The 27,500-nt window shown below is 42.1% G+C and overlaps 2 protein-coding genes across 5 annotated transcripts in view; both read left to right on the top strand.

The window, feature by feature from the left end:
• Positions 1–4,788, top strand: part of si:ch73-138n13.1 (uncharacterized) — a 43,481-nt gene extending 38,693 nt beyond the window's left edge. For all 4 annotated transcript variants that reach the window (XM_062542545.1, XM_062542543.1, XM_062542547.1 and 1 more), the window contains 6 exons: positions 169–328; positions 691–838; positions 1,699–1,841; positions 2,646–2,794; positions 3,073–3,161; positions 3,854–4,788. In XM_062542545.1, coding sequence (XP_062398529.1) covers positions 169–328; positions 691–838; positions 1,699–1,841; positions 2,646–2,794; positions 3,073–3,148 — 676 coding nt within the window. In that variant the 3' untranslated portion in view covers positions 3,149–3,161; positions 3,854–4,788. The remainder of the gene's footprint in view (positions 1–168; positions 329–690; positions 839–1,698; positions 1,842–2,645; positions 2,795–3,072; positions 3,162–3,853) is intronic.
• Positions 4,789–5,452: 664 nt separating this feature from the next.
• LOC134089400 (uncharacterized) overlaps positions 5,453–27,500 on the top strand; it is a 45,590-nt gene continuing 23,542 nt past the window's right edge. The window contains exons 1-4 of the mRNA XM_062543842.1: positions 5,453–5,539; positions 7,628–7,844; positions 8,140–8,412; positions 9,655–10,359. Of these exons, the coding sequence (XP_062399826.1) occupies positions 7,673–7,844; positions 8,140–8,412; positions 9,655–10,359 (1,150 nt within the window). The 5' untranslated portion in view covers positions 5,453–5,539; positions 7,628–7,672. The remainder of the gene's footprint in view (positions 5,540–7,627; positions 7,845–8,139; positions 8,413–9,654; positions 10,360–27,500) is intronic.

Genomic DNA, 27,500 nt, shown 5'->3' on the forward strand with positions numbered 1-27,500 from the left:
ACGTGATTCAGCCAGTCATAATTAAGGACCAGAACTGTCCGTTCTGGAATTGTAAATAAAGATGTATTGAATGGAGGAATATGAACCTTCTCAGACACACACACGCGCGCATGCAAGCACAAGAGAGAGACGTCTGAAGTGTGTCCTCTTCCTCTTTGGTCTCCTCAGCCTTACTCCAGCCACCCCATCCTCAGACGGCATCCTCACTCCCTCACCACGGAAACCCACGCCGCCACACACTCCGGGGGAGCAGTCTACGCCCACAGACACCCCAGATGGCTCCACCCCCTCCCCAGAGGAGCCTGCAGAGCCCCTCCCCTTCCCTGAGGTTGGTCCCAAACCAGAACCTGTTTGCTAGCAGGGTGACCTCACCTGACCTCTCCTCTTCATCACAACAGCAGGGTGTCATTAGTGGATATAAGACAACAAGTCTTTCATCTAAAGCTGCTATATCTCTTACCAGGAGATTAGGATTATTTACAATAATGGAAAAAATTCATGAAATTAGGCCGTCTCTCCTTTTTCCGTTGTGTATTGTTAAAGAAATGTAGCAAGCACATGAAATGATGTACAAACAGTATGTAACTGTTTGAAATGTTAGACATGTAATGTGTGTGTGTGCGTGTGTCTGTGTGTGTGTGTGTGTGTGTGTCCGTGTGTGCGTGTGTGTGTGTGTGTGTGTGTGTGTAGACGTCCATGTCTCTGCTGGACTCCAGCGCCCTGCGTTCCAGAGTGCAGCTGAGTAAGAAGCGCAACAGGAGAGCCCCTCCCTCCAGAGCCGCCCGCCACAGCGCACTGCTGTCCTCCCTCCCAGAGCACCAGTACAAGGACACCACAGGTGCGTGCAGTGCAGTGGCCAAGCAGCTGCGCTAGGAGGAGAAGTTACTGTGCGTTCACACCAAGACCGTCATCATTCATTTTCTATGGAGAGTCGGCGTTACCGGCGTTACCGGCGTCAAAAGCGTTCTGGGCATGAGCGTGGCTTCATGAGCTTCACGGGCGTCAAAAAAAAGTTGAACCTCAGTTAACTTTATGGTAATGAGCTATGACACGGTTCGGCGTCAACTAATCAGAATGTCAAACTCGCAGGATTGCTGCTTGTGGTTTGTTCAAATGTTTCACGTCATGGCTTTGTCGCTTTCGGCGCCGAACTGGGTTGAGCGTCGGGCTATGAGCTTCACCAGCGACTTTGACGCTTTTGACGGTTTTGGTCTGAACGCACAGTTATGGGATCAGTTCTCGGCTTCCACCATTGTGCCCTTGAGCAAGACACCTAACCTGGAGTTGCTCCGGGGACAGTGAATGGCCTAGTAATATATTTGGTATGCTTTGGATACTCACTCATAACCCAGGGTCTCTTCGGGTTCTTGGGATCTTCATGACCTTTCTATACTTGAATTTAACTCGTAATGGTCTCAAAAGGTCCTTAAAAGGAACCTGATTAAACGTGCAGAGAACACACACACACACACACACACACACACACACACACACACACACACACACACACACATACACTCTCTGTTGGTCCTGCCAGAGAAACGGTAGACTCTCCACAAATGAACAGACAAGCACCCAAACACACACATACAGACATACTGTACATGACAGACACACAACTCAGAGAGTTATTGCATGTACACATACCCTTCCCCAATCTCCCACTCACCTCCACCCCACCCCACCCCATCCCTGCAGACGAGAAGGTTGAGCCGTGTGAGCAGGAGGATTCCGACTCTGAGGAGAAGCTCCGAGGCGCCCCCTCTCCCTCCTCCTCTTCCTCTTCCTCTCAGCCCCAGAGAGTGGCCCTGTTCCCAGGCATGGACCCCTCGGCCCTCAAGGTGAGCAGACACTGCTGAGCACGCGCATTCAGTCATTCAGTCATTCAGTCATTCAGTCATTCAGTCATTCATTCAGTCATTCAGCCATTCAGTCATTCATTCATTCATTCAGTCATTCATTCATTCATTCAGTCAGTCATTCAGTCATTCATTTATTCAGTCATTCATTTGTGATAATGAATCAAAAGACTAATTATTCATTCATGAACTCGTATCTCAACTCATATATGATTTATATAACTTCTCCTTTATGTATTTCACGTTGAGGCAACATCACATTACTGTAATTACATTTATCCATGACATCCAGTGAATTTCTTCATCCATTTCAGTCGTGCATCTGTTTGTTGACTTGCGTCAGCATCCTTGGTTTCCCAATTCAGTTCAATTCAATTGTTTGATTATTTCCTCCGCCAAGGAGGTTATGTTTTCATCAGGGTTTGTTGGTTGGTTGGTTTGTTTGTTCGCAAGATAACTCAAAAGATCATGGCTGGATTTCGACTGAATTTTAAGGGAAGGTCTGAAATGACCCAAGGAAGAAACGATTATATTTTGGGAGTGATCCGTATTACCGTCTGGATCCAGGAAACGTTTTTTTTCGCTTGGCGTTTTCACTTTTCGTTTTTTTTTATGTTTTTGCTTGGCGGAGGTCTGAAATGATCCATTTTTTTATGTTTTCGCTTGGCGGAGGTCTGCGCTCTCAGGGTGCTTTTTTATTTCATTAATTTACCAGCCACATCTCTTATGACCGTGTGTGATGTGGATCAGTGATGGTTCTTGTGCTGCTTCATGCTGTGTTCTCAGGCCCAGTTGAAGAAGCGAGGTGACTCTGATGGTCCACCAGAGGGTGCTGTTGCTCCATCTCCATCTCAGCTCTCTCGCTCCCCAAAGTCACCCTTCCTGCCGCGTGCCTCTCGAGTCCTCCCCCCTCCCACTGCAGGCAAAGAGAACGGGTAAACTGGCCGAATCAAGAATGTTAATAGGAGAAAGTGTGTAACGCAAAAGTGTTAAATCGGAGGAGCTTGATATGGACTTATGTGTGAATGGGAGCATTTGGGCCAAAGTGCTCTTGAATTCAAAACTAAATGTAGTGTTTCAGGTGTTAATGACTTTTGTGTGTAACCAGAAGCCTGTCCATTAACTGTATATTGTGTGTGTGTGTGTGTGTGTGTGTGTGTGTGTGTGTGTGTGTGTGTGTGTGTGTGTGTGTGTGTGTGCGTGTGTGTGTTAGGGAGGAGGCTTCACCCCAGTGGCTGAAAGAACTCAAGTCTAAGAAGCGTTTGAGTCAGTATGAAAATGACGGATAAGTCTCAGAAGCAGGTAAGCTTTTGTGTGCACATATTTGTGTTTTGGAGAGGGTCTTGCCCTACATGAAACCTCAGTTTAGATATAATTGAACTTTTGTCTAGTTCAAATTAAATAAAGACTTTTTTTTTCGGCTTTAAATTTACATGCTGATGCATGATACAGAAAGTTGGTCCGTTTATAAGACGTGTTCGTATTTTCAGATAGATGGACTGCTAGAAAGAGAGACTGCACTGTGCTTGATGGTCTTATTGGCCCCCACCATCAACTGCCTAGCATAACCTGAACCCTTGGGTCTTGCCTAACCCAAACCCTTGGGCCTTGCCTAACCCGAACCCTTGGGCCTAGCATAACCCGAACCCTTGGGCCTAGCATAACCCGAACCCTTGGGCCTTGCCTAACCCTAGCTCCTTCCAGGCAGCGCTTCATTGACTGTGGGGGCCAAAAAATACCATAATATCTTTTAGGGTCAAGGGAAATAAATCGGTTGTCACTGTCTGTACAAAGCCTCAAGGATACAGTACATACACAAGGATACAGTACACACAATGCAGGCACATCACTCCAGGCACGCCATTGTGCACACATATCCCACAAGCCCATGTATTCCACTAACACCCCCTTGTGCACAGCACATTACACACACACACACACACACACACACACACTCACACTCATAACATATCTCCCTCCCTCTCTCTTTCTAGGTTGCCTTAAAACGAGAGACTCAAGACAGAAGCCTTAACCTTTGACCTTGAGTTGACATGGATTTCCACTGCTGCTGCTGACGACAACATTGACGGTGTCAATCACATTTTTTTCTTTCCGTTTCTGTCTCTGTCCCTCCTGCCTGAGTCACCCACATGCGCATGGTGCCTTTATGGTAGAACACCTCTAGTAGTCTCATGGACACATGAACAAAACCACAGGCACACAACTGTGTCTTTCTTGTCTCGGTGTGTTTGTCATACCTGAAGGTCTTTTACAAAGTGTCCTGTCAGACTGTTTGTATAGTCACTTTAGTCTCTTCTGTGATCAGATCAAGAGTGGGGTAGGAACAAACTCCCCAGACCTTTGTTGTAATCAGGAGCAATTAGCCTGCAGCACCACAACTCCTGTTAACCTGGAAATGCTTCTGAAATCAGAAGGATAATCCAGTCACTCCATTGTTTAACTGTCAATGTATGTAAGTATGTTGTTGTTGTTGTTGTTGTTGTTTTCTGTTAACTGGTTGTATGTAAACATTTTGATTTATTCTTGTTGTAATTTGTAAATCAAGGGATGATTGAGACAATCATCTGAAGCATTTGCCATAGGATCACGGGACTGGTTTATAATTCCCAAGGACTACAAACATGAAAAATGATGGTGTTGTCCCTGAGATCACTGTCAGAGAGACTGTATAGTGTATGTGTTGGCAATAAAGTAAAACTGTAATCATGAAATGCTATATTTGTATTTTTGCTGGTTTGGGTAACTGAGTTACATTAAATGATGCTGAGAAATGTGGCCAGTGTGTGTTGATCTTTTTTATCTGAAGCTCAGTCATATGGTCTTCTCTAGTGTGTCTGTTTTTCATGGCCCTGAACCATTGTGATTTTGGGCTATAACGTATACCGGTGCAGGCTCTGTAGTGCTTGATCAACAAACAATACTCTCTTCACTGCTTATTTGATGTGCTTCTCATGCACAAAAAGATCCTGGAGTCAGTTTTCACCGGAGTTACACTTTAATGTGCATGTTCCTAAACACATGATTTATCCGGGTTCATAATCAAGTCTGTGACGGGGAATTCTTAAATACACATAGTAAACACATATAAACATTCATATACACAAACTCTGCTAAAAGGAAAAAAGTAAATTAATAGTAAAAATATTTTAAATTAATAGTTGAAATGGACTCTGATATGCATCACATTAACCTAATTTTTAAATGCAGATGTTTGTGTAGGCTAGTTATTCTACTGTATTTAAAGGCATACTTTTTGAGTCAATGTTACAAAATGCATAACACAAAGCCATGTATTAGAATATGATGATACAATCTAATTGCCACCTCTAAACTGATCATTATAACATGTTTGTAATTTTGTATGTATAAACAAATTGTTACATAACATAGGCCTACAAAATATACTTTACATAAGTTTTGTTCGGGGAAACAGAGAGGTTAAATATCTTACCTTTATTTGTGGACGTAATTATATAATATCATAGGTTTACACCTGTAGGCCTACGTCACGACGGCTTGGCCGACAGGTGTAAAGTTTTACTTTCACTTCTGCGAGGCCTGCTATTACGGAAGGAAGTATGTAACATCAGGTAACATGTTGCAGCCACCGTAAATCGTTGGATTACGTTGTTTTTCGTTAACTTTCACAAGTTTACAACGTAAGTACTATTTTACTAATGTTCTCGTTTTAATTTAAATTGAAAACGCAGGCTGATTGCATTGCTTTCTTTCTTTCGAGAAAGGAATCCTAGTGCGTTAAGGAAGTAGGCTATCCCTACCTTTTAGCCTGGGTTACTTTAGACCTACAGAGTAAACAAACAAACAGAAAACCTCTTTCTTGGAGATAGGCCTAGGCTTGTACAATTGTTTATCCCCTAGTTAGTAGGCTATTCGAGAGAAGCCTAAGAGCGCTGCCATATTGGTGAGGAAAAATGAAATGGAGAGTGGAAATCGGAGAACAGACCCTGTCGACTTTGAGCCGTATAACGTCCAGCTGAACCTTTTCATTTTGACAGATCAAAGAAGGCGGGGGACTAGAGCGATTTAAGCGCATCAACAAACTTTATTTTCGCAGAGATCGCAGGAGGCTAGGCCTACTATATTAATTACTAAACCATAGGTCCCACGACACTGAAATTTGCCCATTGAAAATATACTTTGAATGTTGTGTTTGCCAAAGAGAAAGCTACCATCTCCTATGGCTATCCTATGTGTCAATATAATAGCCTACAGATAGGCCGTGTTATATCAGAGATATTCCATGAATGGGTCATTCCATGTCATTTCTTTCAACCCCCCCCCCCCCCCCCCCCCCCCTTATTGAGATCAGTAGAAACACTCTCCGAAAAAGCAATGAAGAGAAAAGAAATTCCATCAGGGACTGAACAGCAGACCTCACAAGTTTGAGAAATAATTTTGGATCTCATATTCAGAGCACCCTAACACCTTGTGGGAATATACAAAGATTTTTTCTTTTTCATTGCCCACCCTGAACATGGGCAAAATGCACCACTGAGATCTATTGAGAGATATGTTTTGTATAGAGTAGCCACTAGGTTCCACTAAAATCACTGAATTACTGAAATTGCAGAGGTGGGGACAAAACATAATGATCTCAATGCTTTTTCTGAGAGTGTTTCTACTTATCTCAATATGAAAAAAAAAGACAAGAGCCTATGTTGAGTAAAAATGTGTTCTGTGTGCCTAAACAGAGCCCAGCCAGGAACTCCAATACAATTTTGATCAACTTTGAGGGACTGCTATGACCATGCAGAATCATCCAGACTACCTGTGGTGAATTGATTGCATACTATTCCTATTTATGCACCAACCTGCAAAATTTGAGCTGCCTACATATTTTAGTTCTTGAGCAATGGGCTTGTGAACTTTGACAAAAAAAAAGAGGCAGAAAAAAATTTGACATCCCCCTCCCCTTGTAAAACTGGCTGTTACTTGAAAAGTATTGATCTTAGCACAAAAAGATTTTACAGAGTGTCTCCTGGGTAACATAGGTAGGCCTACACATGGTAATTTTTTTTCAGATTTTTTTGAGACACAAGTGCGTGCGCTCTGATTGAATTGATGTGGAATGACCCGAATTCAATTCTTAAACTTTCTAATCCGATTTACTGCTGCTTACGTTTGCTGCAGGTCGGCGTAGGCTGCCAACAACGTGGGCACAGTAACAGGGTCCCTGTTAAATCCCAAAATGGAAATGTTCATTAGTCAACTAGCCATTCTTACTACATTGAATGTTAACGTACATTAGGCTAGTTAGCATCTCCCAGTCTCAATCTTCCACTAGCTAGCATTAACGTCAGCGTTTTTTTCACTGTGATCTGCTCGCCTCCACTCTATGGCCTCCACTATTCAACATAAAGATACACACACACACACACACACACACACACACACTTGACACACACACACTTGACACATACACAGAGGAGTTGAAGGCAAATATGGACTGTGGATTTATTTAGCATTTGCATTCATTTGTTTAGTTGACACTTTCATCTGACGAACAACATGAGGACTGATGCTCAATCTGCAGTGTAAAAGAAGACACTCCTCATTTTACTTCAATGTAAGTGTATGATAGGTGCAATGTAAGCATGTGTATTCATATTGTGAATACTTTCATACTGGGTATATTTTCTGCATTAGGCTATAGACATTGCTTATAGCAGGGAGTGTACAGTATATGAGTCCATTGCCTGTTAAGTAACTTGTCTTGGCCCCTGCAGGCTCCAGCAGTGAGCCCCATTCAGGAGTGGAAGGCCACCCCCATCATGCGCAAGATGAGCTCCTCCACCAAGTCATCCCTGCAGGACTTGGCCGACCAGGCTGCTGCCTCTCTGGCATTATACAGCCACCTGCGGCAGGGCCAGGACGCATACCGCGGGCAGATCCCCTCGACCTTCGACCCTTCCAGCTTGCTCCACGGCATCCCCCTTGATCCCGGTACGACCTGAGCTGGTGCCTTTGTGTTGGGAGCTCTCTTGTGTTCCCATCAGACGTGATCTCGGGTTGTTCTACCGTCTTCTGTTCTGTTGCTCTTTCTCCCTCTTTGTTTGGCAATGTCCTTTGTAATTGATTTGATTAATTTTCTCTGTTCATCCCGCTTATTGGTCTAATAATGAATCTTACAGTATAAGAATGTGTGTTAGTCAACAAACAAATTCTCCCGTCAGCATTCATTGTGAGTTAATTGGACCATATTCTAACACTTACAGTATTATTTTGGGTCTGTGCACAGCTGCTGGTGCCTACTCCCTGCCCCCGCACCTGACCTCTGGACCAAGCTACCCGCAGCCCTACCCACCTGACCCACCCTTCCCACTCCAGGGCTACCCAGAGACGCCAGCACTGCAGTACCGCCACTCGGCATTCAGCGACTACATCGCCTTGGAGCAGGTGAACCATTGGCCAGCCGCCGCCGCCACTGTGGCTGCCCAGAGGCTGGACCTGCTGCACCCATTCTACCCCAGAGACCAGCACTTCCCCATGCTCAACTCTCCTGCACCACGGGGTAAGATACACACACACACACACACACACACACACACACACACACACACTTGAAGAGACTTACTACACTTAGTCAGAGGAGGAGTGCAGGAGATGGGTGAGAGAGTCTGGAGTCACACTAGTGCTATTTGCACATGGGGAAAGCGTGGGGACAGACTGTTGTAGACATGAGAAGAGTAATGGTAGCCAGGTGACACACACACACACATACACACTTTAAGATACTTACCACACCACAAGTCAGGCATCATCACATTGGAGATAAACTCAAATTGTGTGAATTGTAATGGACACAACAATGTACACAACACACATCCCTAATGTAGCACCGCAACATATGGGTTTCACTTTCATAAGACTGGGCAAATGATTGATAACCAGGAAAAACTTATTTTCTAAACCTGTGTATGTACTTGTGGGTCGTGGGTTTGTTTTAACCTGCTGATAGGCTCACACACAAAGTAAACAAAAAGACTGCCTATCAGTCGTCTGCCTGACCTGTCAGCTGATTGTCTAACGCGTTAGCTGACACACCTATCAGCTGATGCGGGAATGTTTGGAATGACTTAAGAAACGCATGTACGAGAGGAGTAGGGAGATAACCCTATAACGTAATTCAAGAGAATCAAATTAATACCTGCGTTTATTGTTATTAATCACAAAAGTCTGAATGTTACAATGTACACAACACACACACACACACACACACACACAGCCAGACAGACACACACACAGACACACACACACAATGTGCACATTACACTACTGTTGCCAGATTTTATCCCATACTCACAAATACACAACACACCCCTAATGTACACAACACACACTCACACTCACGCAGACAGACAGACAGACAGACAGACAGACAGACAGACACACATACATTACGCATTGTGTTACGCACAAAAAGCTACTGTTACCAGATGTATCCCATACTCACAAATACACGACACACATCCCTAATGTGGAGATAAACTCAAATTGTGTGAATTGTAATGGACACACACAACAATGTACACAACACACATCCCTAATGTACACACCACTCACACACACACACACTCACTCACTCACTCACTCACTCACTCACTCACTCACTCACTCACTCACTCACAAAATTGAAAATATTCACACAAGCCCACTTAGCCCAGAGTAAAGTTGGTAGATAATAAATCTATGACAGCAAAGCATATTGAGAATTTTTAGTGTTTTAACATAATTTCATACTTTCTGTTTCCAGGTGGAGTTCCACATATTTCTGACATGAAGGTTGTGCTGCTGGGAAACAGAAATGCTGGGAAGAGTTCATCAGGAAACACCATCCTGGACAGAGAGGAGTTTAGCACCTCAGGAAGAACAGCTGAGTGTGTGAAGAGAGAAGGAGCAACAGCAGGGAGACAAATCACTGTAGTGGAGGCACCAGGATGGTGGAACAACTACACTGCAGAGCAAACTCCTGAACGTGATAAACGAGAGATTGTCCTCAGTGTGTCTCTGTGTCCTCCAGGACCCCATGCTCTACTCCTGATCATTAGAGTGGATGAGTCATTCACAGAGACATACAGAAGAGCAGTGCAGGAACACATGGAGCTGCTGGGAGAGAGAGTCTGGAGTCACACTATAGTGCTGTTCACATATGGGGACATGCTGGGAGACACAAGTATTGAGCAGCACATTGAGAGTGGAGGAGAGGCTCTGCAGTGGGTGGTAGAGAAATGTGGGAACAGGTATTATGTTGTAGACAATATGAAGAGTGATGGTGGCCAGGTGACAGAGCTGCTGGAGAAGATAGAGGAGATGGTGGCAGGAAGCAGGGGTCATCAGTTTGACATTGACAGAAATATTTGTATGAAACTACAAGAGAAGAAGAGGGAAGAAGAGAGAAGAGCAGAGGAGAGGAAGATGAAGGTGCACAAGCAGAGACAGACTCTCAGATCATCAGCAGGTGAGACATTTTCAGCTCTCAAACCTACACGTGAGACATGTACTGTAAATATACACACATCACATTCACAACTTGTGTGTACGCCATTCATTATCTCTCTGTGTTATACTCTCTCTCTGTATTCCTCTGGAACACACACACACACACACACACACACACACACAGACATTCTGTTATACACCTAAAGCACCTGATTTATCCCAGACTCACAGTCATACAACACACATTCCTAATATGCACAATACACACACACACACACACACACACACACACACACACATACACCCACACGGTAACACTCCATAATAAGGGTCCTTAATAAATAGCAAACTAGCCATTAACTAACCCTTTGTTAATATTTCTTAACTGTTACTAAAATATTTATTTGCCACAAGTTAATGTTTTTTTCATCATTAATTAAATATTGGTTGTTTGCATATAATCTGTATGTTAATGTTTTAACAAATAGAAAACGTTAATAGTTAACTAAATGTATTTTTGGCACAAATTAACAGTTATTTCTTCCATCATTAAATGTTAAATGTTTATTTACAAACTATATGTTAATATGAAAGTTAATGACATATTATTATTTAACTAATTGTTATTAAACTGTGCTTCTACCTATCCCAATATGAACCACTCCTTATAGGACCCTTGTAGTAATTGGTTAAGCTCAATTAATATATTAGTAATATAACTATCAGTATGGAGGACCCTTATAATAAAGTTGGTTAAGTGTAATTAATATATTAGTAATATATAACTATTAGTATGGGGGACCCTTATAATAAAGTTGGTTAAGCTTAATTAATACTTTAGTAACATATAACTATCAGTATGGAGGACCCTTATAATAAAGTTGGTTAAGCGTAATTAATGTATTAGTAATATATAACTATTAGTATGGGGACCCTTATAATAAAGTTGGAACAGTAATTATTAATCATTTACAAATATTTATTATAACATTTATCAACAATAGCAAATATTTTACACTGGATCTCTCTCACTGGAAATGAATGATCTCAGCACACATTGTTGGGAAGGAGGATGAAAATGCTTTATTAGAGTCAAAGAACTCTCAAATAGCTTTTTGCTTTCTACTGGAACACTGACCACTGATGGTTCACCTGATGGTCTCCTGGAACACTGACCATGTAAACGCAGTAGGGTTGGGACTTTAGATGAATTTTTATGTTCGACTAATCATAACGTTATTGAACAATTAATCGATTATTTGCTAAATCATGACGTCACATGGCATTCAGAGCCGTGTAAACATTTGCCCTCACCCATCAGTCCCACATGTCCAACACGCACACAATTGATATTAACGATGATATTAAAAAATCAAGAAATAAGTTGTTTACAACAAGTTGTAAACTTTATTTTACAGGGCATTATGCCATCCGACGTAGGCTAGGTCCTATTTGAACATGTAGGTTAGCGATTGCAACGCTCACTGGTCATCTCCGGTGATGGTTTTGTTTATGGTCGGATGAACATTTACCTTGCCGGTCGGCCCGTTATCTTATCACTTTTAACTTCACTTGCCGGCAGCTTGCGAGGTAATCGTTCAAACACGGGTTATCCTAGTTGTATATTGGTGATGAAACAATTAAGAGGCTTGATGTCTCGGAATACCAGTTTAATAGGCTTCTTTTCGTTTAACATGGAGATGCTTCACAAAACAGTTCTCCCGCATTCATTAACATAACACACACTTCTCTAACTCTCGCACTTCACATTGTTCTAACCACAACACTTCCTGCTTACGTTTTACTAGGTACCCCGTTCCCATGAGCCCCTAAATAAAGAAGAGGTCCAGCACTTTTCCTCATCTCTGCTTGTTTTTGTCATGCGCGCAAAATACCGGAAAATGTTGCAGTTCTCATATTGCGTGAGACTAAAACGATTATTCATTAGGCATTTATTTTATTCGAATAAATTCTTAACAAACATTATTCGATATTCGATTATTCATTAACAACCCTAAAACGCAGTCAATGATAGTTAAACTGATCAAAAAAGATTAACTAGAATGACAACAGAATGTATAAAATATTAAATAAACAGAGAAAGAGCGAGTGGGTTCAACCAGAGAGTGAGAAAAAGAGAGAAAGACAGAAAGTGTTAGTGAGGAAAGGACTTGGAAATGGAAATGTTGGTTTTGGATGGAGTTGATTAGGCTAAGTGGCGTCGGTTAGCACACCCGTGATCGAAGCAGTTTCTTCCTTTAATTTCTTTTATTGCGTTGCCTTCAACAATTGCCATACAACAATAAAGTTATGTGTGGTCTGTAAGGAACCAAAGAAGCCATCATTAGTAATACGGTCACTGTACCACATAATCACTGTCTAATAAACAAGGCAGGCCACATGTTAAACTAAGCACCCCATTTGCATCCAATGCTCATTGGCAATTTAGCCTACTGTCACATAAAGATAGCCTAAATGAACTGAATAGCTGATATCTTTGTTATATCCAATGAACATAACCATATCTCAATCACACACACAACATAAGACAGGATACATGCATTGACATTACTAACCAAAGTGAAAGTATAAGTTTCCCTTAAGGCTAATCTCCGCTTAGCATAACGCTAAGTTAACATTCCAAACGAGCATGACACACATCCATATCCCACCAACAGCAGGCCCTACACATGACTCAGTCTAAGTATCTTCTCGGTTACTTTCACTTACTTCGTGTTTTGCACGCACACAAGGTGTTCACACAACTCAAACTGTAGGCAATAGGCAGCAAACTCGTTCAGTGATAGCTGCTAACATAATGGCATGGACTCCACCAATGCTGTAACTTGGGAAAACTAACATGAGGCTAAAGTACACAGGAGGACGTTTCTAGGCAACCACACCCTCTACAAAATAAGAGTCTTTCATACAGAGTGAGAGAGACAGAGCAAAAGAAAGAGATCAAGGGAGAGTATGAGAGAGAAAGACAGAATGAGAGACAGGCAATACAAACGGGCAAAAATAAAATAAAAATAATAATGTCCTCTTTGCATACAGGATTGATTTGCACTGACTTATTTAGTGTAGGCTAGTTTTCACATCAATTTGCTAGCCTACATCTTTCAGGACCTTGGTGAACCTTGTGAGTTTGAGAGACCCATAGCCTAGGCCTAGCCTACTGATAGTTAATTACTAATATATCAATTAAGCTTAACCAACTTTATTATAAGGGTCCTATGAGGAGTGGTTCATATTGGGATGAAGGCAGAAACACAGTTTAATAACAATTAGTTAATAATAATATGTCATTAACGTTTATATTAGCATATAGCCTAGCCTAGTTTGTAAATAAACATCTAACATTCTAATGTAAGAAATATAACTGTTAATTAGTGCCAAAACAACATTTAGTTAACTATTAACACAATATTAGTTAATAGATTGCTTTCTATTTGTTAAAAAACATTATTATATGGCTCTCTAGAATGTTGAGAGAGCTCCCATTCACTTTGAATGGGCCTCCCCAACGTTCTACCGGTGATTAATATGTAGCCTATAATCACCGGTGAAAGTATATAATGACCGCTGTCAATGGCAACGGGTTTTGTGCTTCTAATTCACATCTTTCATATCAATCCGCAACAAAGCCGTTCGCTGGTTGCAATGGAATTTCATTGAAAGTTACCAAGTACTGTATGTTGCCAGGCAACACCTAACAAAAGTCAACTGTGGCGAACTATTTATTTTCTAGAAGCCACCAAACGGTAGCCAAGTCATTGCTAAAGACACATTGAGTTAAGTTTCATTTCTCTTTTTGGCAAGTAGCCATATAATAAGCGGGATAATGTATAGAACGCCGGTCATTATCGGAAAATAATTCCCTTCAGGACGAAGCAAAACCCCTCCGCTGCGCGTCGGGGTTCTGTTCATCCTGTCGGGAATTATTTTCCGATAATGACCGGCGTTCTATACATTATCCCTTACTTAACATACAGTTTATATGCAAACAACTCATATTTAATTAATGATGAAAAAAACATTAACTTGTGGCAAATAGATATTTTAGTAACAATTAACAAATATTAACAAAGGGTTAGTTAATGATTAGTTTGCTATTTATTAAGGACCCTTATTATGGAGTGTTACCCACACACACACAGACACACACACACAGACACACGCACGCACACACATACATTACGCATTGTGTTACGCACAAAAAGCTACTGCTGCGGCCTCCGACGCAAGTTTGCTCGGAGCCACTATGACAGGAGTAGGAATTGTCTCGTACGCGCAGTAGCTTGTAACTTGTAAATAACTTTAACGTTTATTATGTTCGTAGCTTCCAGTTTACATATCTCAGTTACGACCACGTTCAAAAAACTGTGTCCATTCTACTCCCGCCACCTCATTCCTAATCACTTCCCCCTTACCACCTGTATAGTGATCAGCCAAAGTAAGCGGAGCTGAGACACCATATCCGTGACCTAATTCCCCGTGACAAAACTAGGCAATATAATAATAAATTATAATGAATTATACTATCAACATATGAAATAATATGAAATAACAAAAATAGCATAAATGGCTCCAACATTCCGGCCCCTAATTGTCGGCAATATAAGACAATTACAATAATAAACACGGAGCCATCATCAAATAGAGTTCATCTCTCTTTCAAATTAGTCCATTTATAGTCCATAGTCCATATTCTATAGGCGAGAAAGTGCCTTAGTCCAATATCCAAAAAAGGAAAAAATGTAGCCAAAAAGGATATATTCCAACTCTGAGTTCGCGAGAAAGGGATCAAAAATGTAAAACAAAAAGGTAAATCCCAAAAATTAGGATCCTGAAAGAAAAGAGAAAGATTAGCGTTTTGGTCAGCGTTGTGGTCAGTCAGAGTCGAGTCAAGTCAAGCCTCCAGAAGAAGGCATAGTTTAGTGATTGGTCTCTCCAGGGTATTGCTCCTGGTCTGTATCTTGACCCATCTAACATAGTCTCTGCTGTCTGGGATAGTCTCTTGTTATTCTTCCCATTCCGCCTACTCTCAGTACTCCTTCAGAGAGAAAAGGATCAAGTTTGTTAAGTCTGCTGATCTTCTTGACAGCAGTCTTTCCAGTTTCCAGTGCAGCAATCTCCTCCGGGAAATATTGCCTTTGGATGTATTGTAAGAGCGCCTCTTCGGCACGTGAGAGGTCTTCAACGGACAGATGTTCATGGATCTGCACCTTTTGTGATGTCCTGAGTTCATAAGGCTGTTGGTGAGCGATAGCAGTTGCCTTCTTTCTCCTACTCAAGTGAATAAGCAGGTCTTTGGATTGCAGAAGTCTTGCAGTGGCTCTTTTAACCCTCTAACCGCCCGGGTTTTTTTGGATTTTTGCATAAAAAATGCAAAAGGCCATGGCTTAAAAGTGGTCAGAGATAAAGTCCTACTGTAAATGTGAAAATCATTGAGTATGAACTAAAGTTTATAAAGGGAGTAAATTTACTCATCTAATTTGCATATTATGACGTCACAGATTGGCAATAGCGTCAAATTATGCACATTTCAGTAAATACTGATTGTTGAACACATTTGAGCAGTTTTACTTTGATTTTTGTAATTTCTCTGACATAACAAACAAACAGGACCACAGCCACATGTAAACCAACAATAGTAAACTATTAGTATTACCACAATCCCTATGTTACTATATAATAAAGTAGCCTGGTCAAATCAGTTCCTATCGCGGATGACTTTGTAGTTCTTCAGAGCCCTATTTTTACTAGACCTGCTGTCTGTACCATGTCAATTACAGACACTATCATCATGATTATCACTGGCACCAAGCACACCATGCTTATTTGAACCCTTTGGTCAACATTGCTGCAGGTAAACATTGACGTACACACGCAAAGACCCACCTCCATTCACAGACGCATCTTGACTGTCACTGCCAATGAACGACCGATCATAATCTCCAAAAGGCAGATATTCTCCTTCAGAATCAGAGTAGGTGAATGGCAGACCGAAGACTTCATAACACACGACTTTGTTTTTTAACATTTGCCGTTTTTCTGCTTCAATTTGTGCATAGCGATCGCGCATTTCACTTCCGCGTTATAAACAGGAAATGCGTCTTTTTTTTTTGTTTCTCGCGAGTAATACAGGCACTTCCTGAAAACTTTCTTACTCGAATTTGGGCTTGAATCGAAGCTCTGGATGTCTGCCAACTAGTGGTGGAGAGTACAAAGGCGATTTGTCACCCTACTCGGATCTACCGTCTGTTTTAATCAGTGATGTTGCTTGTCGCCGTACGGCGCCTTGGGCGGTTAGAGGGTTAAGGTGATTCCATGAAGAGAAATGTTGTATGAATTCAATGACTGGATTGCGTGCCTCTGTTGCACCTGTGCCGAAGACTTCAACAGTCTTCTTGATCTCCGGGTCATCGTCGGAAAGAGTAGTGGACTTCTCTGGATGCTTTGGCCAATTCCCCTCTGGCTGTTTCAGAAAGGCTGGCCCATTGAACCATCGTTCGGATTTCAGGAATGCTTCAGCTGTTAAGCCCCTGGAGGCGTCGTCTGCAGGGTTGAGGGAGCCGTCTACATATCGCCACTGACACTGTTCTGACAAGTCTCTGATGGTGGATGAGGATGATGCAGTACAGTCAAATACTACGCAGATCTTATTCTTCCTTTTATGGTAGACCTCATAGTGGGGTATATACACCACACCCTGCCATCGCTTCTGGACGGCTTGTCAGCTGGCACCCTTTCAGCATGGCCTTGATCGAACATGGCATTCATAAAACATGTGTAGTCTGAATGAAGTGACTCACTCTTGAGGAGCTTTCTTCGTAGAGTCATGGCTCGTAGCTCTGCAACGGGCTTGTTGTTTGGCATGGTCAAGTTGTCATCACGAAGAGGCAACCGTATCTCATAGTGACCGTCTCTTTTAATGGCTGACTCATCAGCTATTTTCAAGAATTTCTTGTCCTCAACAGACAGCTCAGTTTGATCCATATAGGCCCTTTCTGAGAAGTCTTGATTATGCTGCTGCATGAGCAGTTCCTTTAGACAAGTCACAGAGATTCTGTTGGAAGAGACGCACGCTCGAACATCTTCAGTGATAAGTGAACCACCACTCATTGGACCATTAATGAGCCATCCTAACTGGGTCTTAACGGCATAAGGCCCGTCTCCTTGGCTATGGATGATTTCCCAAGGTTCTAGTGCTTTTGGTGCATTGGCTCCAATGAGCAGACCGATATCTGCACTTACAGTAGCAAGCTGATAAGGCCACTTTCGTATATCCTCTTCTGTGGCTATGTTTCCATGGCTCACTGGTAGGTCGGTTTGCGTAAAGACTTCAGGTAGTTCGATGAACGCTGTCCCTTCAAGGCTGCTCACCTCTAATCCTCTCACTCTGTGCGTATCCACTGCTCGCTCTTGTCCCATAGTTTTCAGTAGGATCTCTGTTCTTCTGCCCTCTAGATGCAGTTCCTCCATCAGTTTTTCTGTGCAAAAGGAGGCAGAACTTCCTGGGTCTAGGAATGCATAGGTTTGAATGACCTGATTGCTCTTTACAGATTTAACCTTGACTGGCACGATCGCAAGCTTGCAGTTGGAGACACCGGCCCCAGTATGCTTCATGGACATGGCAATAGCTATGGGATTACTGCTACTAGCTGGAGAAACTGTGGATTGCTTAACTTGGCTACTACGAATGGACTGATGCATAGAAGGGCTTTTGAGTGTGACTTGTTGGATATGCAGGATTGTTGGATGGAATTTCTTGCATATCTGACAGGTCAGGCGTCTTTTGCATGCATTACTCATATGACCCTTGACAAAGCAAGCGAAGCACATTCCATTATTCTTTAAGAACAGAACCTTTTCCTTTTGTTGTTTTACTGCCATCTGGTGGCACGATTCCATACAGTGGTCTGCTCCTGTACAGAAGATGCATGGTTTAGTGTAAGCCACTCTTAGGTTCTCAGTGTGGTTTGCAGGCTGAATTGATCTTGCCTCACCTTGTTCTGCATGAGCTACTACTGGAGCTACTGTGGTGGCGAAGCTACTCTTGCTCACAGGCCGTTTCTGCTCAGTTGGCTTTGCACTTTTAATCATTGACTCTTGGATAGAGCCAAAGACTGGGTCTAGCAGCATCTTGGCCTGCTTCTCCATGAATTCCACCATGTGATGGAACCTAGCTCTTCGTTGTGTATTTTCCTGTATTGAACATGCTTGGGTTCTCCATCGCTCCCGTAGCTTGTATGGTAATCTTGATAAAATCAACTTTAGATTGGAAGGGGTGTCGAGGTCTGTCATATCTGGTAGATCTCTTGCAACATTCCAACAGCTTCGTAAATATAGGGCATAGCTCTGGAGCTCCTTTCCATCCTCTGGCTTGATCATATTCCAGCTTAAGGCTTTAGCGGTGTAGGCAGTGCTGAGGCGATACGGGTCTCCAAAATGAGCATTAAGAAGGCCTTTAGCTTCCACATATCCAAGATCGGCATCCATATGCAGGCAGCTTCGAACTAGCTCATTTGGCTGGCCAGTTGTGTATTGCTCAAGATAGTATAGCCGGTCCAAATTATTATCAGTCTTTCTTTCGATACAGTGTTCAAAGGCTTGGATGAATGGGCGGTAGCTTAAGATATCACCGTTGAAAACAGGTAATTCTTTTGGAGGAAGAGAAAGTTGTCTTTGATGCAGTATGATTAGGTCAGCAAGGTCATTTTGTGTATTTGGTAGATTTTGTCGATCAGGTTGAAGACCAGATGGGATAAGATGTTCAGTCCGACGGCTGCTCATTGCGTGCCGACCCACATTCATTGTTGCTGAAGTCCGTGCTTGAAGTGTTGGACCAGCATTAAGCGTCTGCCTTCTAGGTTTGGGATGTGGCGGCTGCTCCACCATCATTCTATGGAGAGGTGTTTTGGGAACTGCTCCAAGCTGCGTGAATTGAACAGGAGATGGCTCTGACACAGACACTGCATTTTCTACATAGTCCTGAAGGTATTCATTCATTCCATTTCCTAGTGTTTGTGAAACGAAGTCACCAGTTGATTGCAGTTGAACACTTTCATTATAATCATAACTCTCTAATGCTTGTAATTTTGCATCAGCTGCAGCAATGTTAGTTTGAAGCTCAATCATTTCCATCCTGCTTTGGATTTGTGCCTTTTCAAGTTCAAGAGCGTGTTTTTTCTGTAAACCTGCTGCTGTAGCAGCCAGTGCTGCTTACTCAGCCGCAGCTTGTGCACGTAAGGAAGCCACAGAGGAGGCCTTTGACCCAGCCTTAGACACGCTGTCTTCGGGAGTAATCTCTACAGTGTCCTTTTGTGGTTTTAATTTGAGTGTTTTCCAATTTTCAACACCTGCTATATACTCCTCAAATACATCCATTTTAGGTGCATACCATTCAGCGTGATCCTTATCCTTATATTCATCAGGCATTAAAGCCTGCGCGTTTACGTGTGCTTCGGTTAATTCATTCAATGCAGCAAGACTCTCAGTTATAATGTCAACAGTCGGACTAGAATCAAACAAGACCCTTGTTTCGTTCATTTTTCTTGTGCACACACCAAGTTTCCCACCGCGAGTCGCGATTAAAGCTTTTAGGTTTTCGTTATCCATTATTTCAGACATTTGTTGAGGCTATCTCCGTAATTTGCCTTATCTCCTTCTTAGTCTTTATTTGCGGTTAGATCCGCGATCTATTTTCACCACTAGAAGTCCCTTTGTTAGACAATGTTCATCATTTTTCTTCTAAATGTTTGTTCGGGTTGAGTTCAATGAGGAAGTTCGTGATTTTCAAACTCGTCGTTCAATAAACTTTTACTCACGGACCGGAGAGTCGAAGGATGTGTGATCCAATGCTCTGTCTTTGTTTTCGTGTTTCAAAGCCGACAATCCTTTGTCCGTGAAAGTTCCAGTATCCAGCGTTTAATCCACAGGAGTTTTTTGACTTAATGTTGCGGCCTCCGACGCAAGTTTGCTCGGAGCCACTATGACAGGAGTAGGAATTGTCTCGTACGCGCAGTAGCTTGTAACTTGTAAATAACTTTAGCGTTTATTATGTTCGTAGCTTCCAGTTTACATATCTCAGTTACGACCACGTTCAGAAAACTGTGTCCATTCTACTCCCGCCACCTCATTCCTAATCACTTCCCCCTTACCACCTGTATAGTGATCAGCCAAAGTAGGCGGAGCTGAGACACCATATCCGTGACCTAATTCCCCGTGACAAAACTAGGCAATATAATAATAAATTATAATGAATTATACTATCAACATATGAAATAATATGAAATAACAAAAATAGCATAAATGGCTCCAACAGCTACTGTTACCAGATGTAATGGACACACACAACAATGTACACAACACACATCCCTAATGTACAGTAAGCGTTACTTGAGAATGGCCATTCCCCTCACGCTTTGCCTGATTCACGTTCAACGTGAAATGTATTACAGCTGCATTACAACTTACCGCCACGAGGTGGCAGTACAGTCCGCTGTAGCATTGCTGCGGTGTGATTGATACTGTAGACCATCTACTCATTCAATAGGCGGCCAGGAAGCAACCTCAGTGGCCCAACCCATATAGTAGCCTATATTTCGGAGCTTTCGGAAATGCCAACAGAAATCCCTAGTAGCCTAGTCACCTACAGACTGCAACAATACAACTCTTTTTTTTCGGGTGTTTGTAAATTCAGTCTGGCACTCTGACAATGTTCGCAAGGCTCTGCACTTCGAAAAAGACGAGCATGAACTAACAAACTATTTGTCATAGGCCTAGTTCAAAATTGCCATTAACACAAGCAGCAGATTGAAATAACACTTTATGTTTCATTGGAGAGTTTGACAAAGGTGATGATGATATGCAAACAAGTTTTATTGAGTTAGACTGCTTCTCTACAATAGCTCCGTAATCTGACGTAGGCCTAGGCTATTTCCTCATTAATGTAATTCTTTAATTTCTCGTTGGATAGCTATCTATCTATCCAATGGCGTCAGTGTAGTTTTCAGGGGACAACCCAGCTAACAATTTCTGGTTAGGAGAACGTTTTTAGAACGTTTTTTTCCTGGTTAGGAAAACGTTGCCTGAAAGTTGCGAAAGTTGCCACAAGGTTCCCCAGGAAAGTTTTCTTGACGAAAATACTACGTTTTTTTCTGGTTGTTTATTTTGGTTAGCAGAACGTTCTCCTACCCTTTAGGGAACTTTACTATATTTGGTTGCATTAACGTTCCCCTAACCTCCCAGCAACAAAGTGTAAAGGGGGAAAAAATATGTAGAATTATAGTGACATCGAGGCAAGGCTCCGCAGTACACTTGCCGTCTGCGGCGACAGCCTATCTGCAACCTGGGCGAGCGAACGTCTCTGATGACTAAGGCAATGACATTATACACGCATGACAATTCACTTCCCATTAGCTGCTTGCTGAACTGCGACGAATACGGCTTGGTACCATCAGCAAGTGTCAGCTAAGTATTTAAATGCGCTTAGGTCTAATACTTTCTTGTCTACGGTGTCTTTTCCTATAATAAACGATTAGTCAGATCAAAACATAAGCAGAGCAGGCGCTAGCCTAACACACTGTTTCAACATTCAAAACAGGCTGTTTTTATTGCATCGTATGCCATTAAAAGTCCTCGGTTCAGAATTATGATGGATTTTGGTTTATTTTGTTTTAAATTGGGACTGGGAATTGTGGGATAGGCTGAGTGAACAGCACAGTAACATAGGCTATAACTTGGACGTGTTAATATAAAACAATTCTCCCCCGGGAACATTGTGCTGTTTAAGATGCAGTCTCAACGTTTGAGAAAGAATTCATTGAGTCCTCATGAGAGTCCTCATCATCATATTTGCATAACAAATAAAGCTTTAAAAACATGAATGCATTTCAGGTGCCACTCTAATCGATTATGGATTAATCCAAAACTATTCGTCAGATTAGTTAGCATGAAGTCGTTGTGTGCCTGCCTGGGACTATGGCTAGCTAGCTCTTCCACCCGGTTTACCCTATACAGTGTTTTTTTAAAGCCTATTGGACTTAATGGAACAAGTGCATGGAGATGTGAAGAATGTGATCGATACCATACAGCCAGCCTACGTGAGTAACTTTATCTCTGTGTTATCCAAATGTCTTAAAGTTAGCGAGGTTGAGTCTGCTAAAACACCAACACCCCAGAACTCACGGACCCGAGATGGAAGTTTCTCAACCTAGCTTCGCTGGCCCCTTTAGCTGACGGGCTGGCTGGTCGGCCGAATATCAATCCAACAGGCTCTGGGGGGAAGAATAGAATAGGGCTATATGTCGATTTTGCAACAAATTATTCCGACTTTGCAGTGTGGCTGCTGGCCGTGTTCAATTGGAAACTCATAGAAACTCTGGGGCGATTTTCATCAATCAACCCCACGCACATAACCAGAGAATACCGATATGGTTATACAAATAAGATACCTAAAAACAACTAAGTAGTTGTGTGAAAAGAGAAATGCAACCAGAATATAACGTTTTTTTCTTTAGTTGTAATAACGTTCGGGAAACTTTGATAACCTGGAGCTAACGTTCTCTCCAGGGTATTAGAAGGTTACTGATAAACTAACCACAGGAGAACCAGCGGCTAACGTTATTTGCTTGCTGGGATTCAACCAGAATATAACGTTTTTTTCTTTAGTTGTAAAAACGTTAGGGGAACGTTATTTGTTTTGACAACCTGGAGATAACGTTCTCTAAACGTTATTAGTAGGTTGCTGAAAAACGAACCATAGGCAGGCATGCAAACTCCTCACCTTTCGGCGAAATTCGCCGTTTTGAATAAAAAATAGGTGACTTACATGATTCGTGCAGATCCGATGAGAAAATATTTAGGGGGGGGGGGGGGGGGGGTCAAGGTGAATTGAATTTACAACTGAGTTTAAAAATCATGCGCAGACGCTAATGCATCTTGAGGTGTTTCCAGAGCCACATTTAAAACGTGTCTGATCAGCAAGGGATGCGTGAATGTAGCCCTTATGCGTTTAATAAACATCACCGATTAGCAGCTTTAGAAAACCAGTCATGTTTTTGAATGGTCGTGCATCATTCCCTCATTTTGCCTTGAGATGGGAGAAATACGGATTTCAGTGAAACCCATGAATAGGACTTCCTGCTTTCAATGATGTAAAATGATCATTTTTACATCATTGAAAGCAGAAAGTCCAACATTGAAATCAGTATTTCTCCCATCTCAAGGCAAAATGAAGGAATAATGCATGACCATTCAAAAACATGACTAGTTTTCTAAAGATACAAAGCTTAATGCTAATCGGTGAAGTGTCCCTGTGTCCATTAGGCCTATGAAATCATCAGAAAAGAAAGCGGGTCCGTCACACTTTGGAAGATTTTTTTTTTTCCGCGCGGGGGGGGGGGGGGGGGGGGGGGGGCGGGGTCGGAGAAGAGTCTCACCTTTTTCACCCCTGACCAGTTTGCATGCCTGCATAGGGGAACCAAAAGCTAACGTTAGTGAAAGTTAGCAGAACGTTAATTGTTTGCTGGGAAAACGCTATTTTACAGCTTGGTTTGATAAGTGCTGGGGACATACATTTGATATGATCTTGAGGACTGTTGCGTTTCTGACTCTGCTGCGCTGTTGTCGCCAGAACCAGTTGTAAACGCACAGGCCTACTAGGCTATATTTAGGTTACTTTATCAGCTTCGTAGGCTACTTAAATGGTTCATTCCGAGGAGAATGAAGGCTACAGTAGTTCGATGGTTTCTATCATGTCCTCAGGACCCGGCTCGCCCAAAAAAAACGAAACCAGAGCCAGAGTGATGCTGAAATCGATGTAGTCATTCTAACTCCACGAAAATTGCCACCGCTGGTTAGTTTGCTTTGGTTTGTGGAGTAATCCATATGAATTTGTGAGAATGTATAGGCTTTAGACCTACTTTCTCGGGGGGCAGAGAAGGTGGTCTAGGCCCTCTATGAAATACAGTAGCCAAAGCATAAATCTTTTCATCGTAGTTTCGTGGGCTATTCGAAATTGCCCCCTGATCAGCGAAGGACGGGAGCAGTGAATCTAAATATTCGTCGTTTATCGAAGAACAGTAGCCTACCATGCCTTACCATTATCTTTGATATTTCAGTGCATGGTTTTGAATATTTTAACAGTTGCCAAAAATATAAGGGATTCCGTCAGTCGAGTTTATTTGATATTCGCGGCATACACTTGAAACGCACGATCATATCGTTATAGTCATTCATTCACCACTTGATAAAATACAGTCTAGCTTGACGTACAGTAGCCAATGGGAGGCCTATGCCTATCTCTGAATCAACATGAACATGAGTAGGCTATACAGAACTTTATTTTGCGTAGCTATAGGTCTAGTCAATGGTGAAAATGAATCACCGCTCACTGTCCTATCGCCCTGCAAGCGTAGCCATGTAGGCTATTAAAGACATTTTATTTTCAGTTGGCAAAAGTGATGGGGACAAAATCTGTGATAACAAAAAGTGTTAAAATGACGCCTATCTATCTATCTATCTATCTATCTATCTATCTATCTATCGTTCAGTTTCACTTGCGCAAAAAGACGAGCATGCATTTTGCGAGGTTATCCGGTTCCTCAAATTGGTGAGGGTTCTGTTACATCTGCGATCAAGTTATTTGAAACATAGAACATATTATAACGAGTCTAGTCTAGTATTTGACTTTTGAGTCGTTGTCCAAGCATCTATGCCGTGCCGACGATGGCTACCACAAAGCGATTCTAATAGGGCTCCGAAATGGGCAGCAGCAGTGTTGGAAGCTAACTGTACCATCCCCCCTCTGTGAGCTGGCCTCTGTGCCTTGGAACACGAATTAAAATATCCCCCACCCCCCAAGAGCAGTTTCACACATCATTAGCAATCTTTTGTATAGGCTGCTATGTTGAGTGTGCGTCTGCAACAGTGAGCCTACTCCTTTTCGGCTTTCGGAAACAGCAGCATAATTTTCGCCGGGGACCGGGTATAGCCATGTCTCCACCACTTTTTATGACGAACGATTTTGACGACGAGTGATTGCTCAGAATTTGGGAAACATGCATTTAGTCTAGGCCTTTTTTTGTTCCGTGTCAGCGTTCATCCAAAAATTAGGCTATTTGACTCAACATTGAACATACTGTAATTAGCCTAAGGATTTTCCTATACAAATTCTGTTTCAGCCGTTCCTCACATGAATGCGTCGAGGCTTCCATGCAAGCATGAAATGCAGGCATAGAATATTACCGTATTACTATTAAGAAACTCTTTATTAACGTCTTCATCAATGGACCAAAACAAAATCAAAACCAAAACCCAGAGCCCGATTGAGTGAGTCATTGCTCGCTCCGCGAAACCTTTATTGCACGAAAGAGCAGACGTGGGGCTTTCCAACGAGCCACTTTATACGTTGCGCAAGGACACACATTGCATGCTCATACCAATTGTAGGCTATATGCCTTGATGACATTAAATTAAGAAGTATTTCCTGATTGGGGACACTTTTAGTTTATTTGTCTTTCAGTCCATGGTTCCACCATTCGATCTTGCTGCAAATGATCAGACTTGAGAAGCACGCATCGCATCAGCAACTTCGCTGCTCAGAGTAGCCTAGCCGAATCGAAGGGGCCAGCAGTTCGAGAAAAAAGTTGCAGATCATAGACAAAGAAAGCATATGCTCTGAGAACAGAACACAACTGCATGTCAAGTATAGCCGAGGGTCTGTCTACGCAGAAACAACAAGTGCATAGGCTACATGTTCGTGACAAAATATGGGGAATAGAATCGCGTTTCAGTGGGAATGCTGCAAATTATGTTTTCCTCTTCTAAAGACAATTATGTACGATAAAAATGACAAAAAATGAACAGCATATTTTTTTATACCGACCCGACCAAACATGACCCGAATATCATAAAAAAAATATGTTTTCTTGACCCATAACCGCGGGTGACCATATTATGTGCAAATCTAACAACTGAGATGCATCCCCTATAATCATTATAGATCAAAAAAGACAAGTAGAACACACAAACAACCATAGGATTCATCAGGTCATATCATTTTGAAATAAATTAAGTCACCGTTAATGCGACGGGGCAAACATGTGTTTCTTAGCGTCTTGAAACTTTCTTCTGTGAACTGAAAGTCCGATCAAACGTCATTCAAAGGCAGTCCATAATTCAAATGAAATTGTTTTCTAACGAAAAAGTCCTACCTTTTATAATAGGCCCAAATAATAGAATATTTAAATAGACAAGATGTGTGTGGTGCCTAATTGTTTCCCGCCTGATCAAAACCGTTCAGGAATTATTTAGGCCTACGCAAAAGTGAAACGTTCATAATTCATTCTCCCTCCTTCGCTTTCGGTTCGGAATGAAACAGCAGAGAACATAAACCATATAGTTTCTCCTGTAGGCCTATTTTAGGCTATTTGACAAATTTGACAACAGCCAGCTATACATTTCAAATAAACATATAGCCCAATGTATGCATAGGCAAGAGGTTTGTGGTGCGTCGGAAAATGGGACATTTTATCTTTAATTGTTTCCCGCATTTAGAATCAAGAATAACATTCGTGAACCATTTTGTTTTGTTGCCAGCATAAAAACAAGTGTAGGCCTACCATCAGCCTATCCGCACATTTGAAATAAAATGTAGCCTATGAATTGACCCAAAAACATGAACACAAGGACATAGGCTTATGCTTTTAGTGGAAACTGGCCTCGTGACCTCATGAAACCGTTAGTGACAGCAAAACCAACCTAAACGAAACAGCCAGATGCCTCTTCATACAATAGGCCAACAGAAGACACCTTCATAAACAATAACAAGTTTTGTGAGACTAGGCTATTAAAAGCAGAAAAGATGTTCAGCTTGCTTCGGGATTGAATTCAATTTGGGACTGTTTGGCTAGTGGTAAATGCCGACATCCCTAACCCTGCTCACAAGTGCCACCTGGTGGTTGTTTGGGACATTGCAGCTTCACTTGGGAAAAATAAATAAAATACACGTGATTCACATGTGATTCTCATGAGAATCTCACGTGAAAGCGGCCAATGTCAACCAACGCCCACTGTACACAACACACACACACACACACTCACTCACTCACTCACTCACTCACTCACTCACTCACTCACAAAATTGAAAAT

The sequence above is a fragment of the Sardina pilchardus genome, chromosome 8 (assembly GCF_963854185.1).
Source record: "Sardina pilchardus chromosome 8, fSarPil1.1, whole genome shotgun sequence".
NCBI classification, from domain to species: Eukaryota; Metazoa; Chordata; class Actinopteri; order Clupeiformes; family Clupeidae; genus Sardina; species Sardina pilchardus.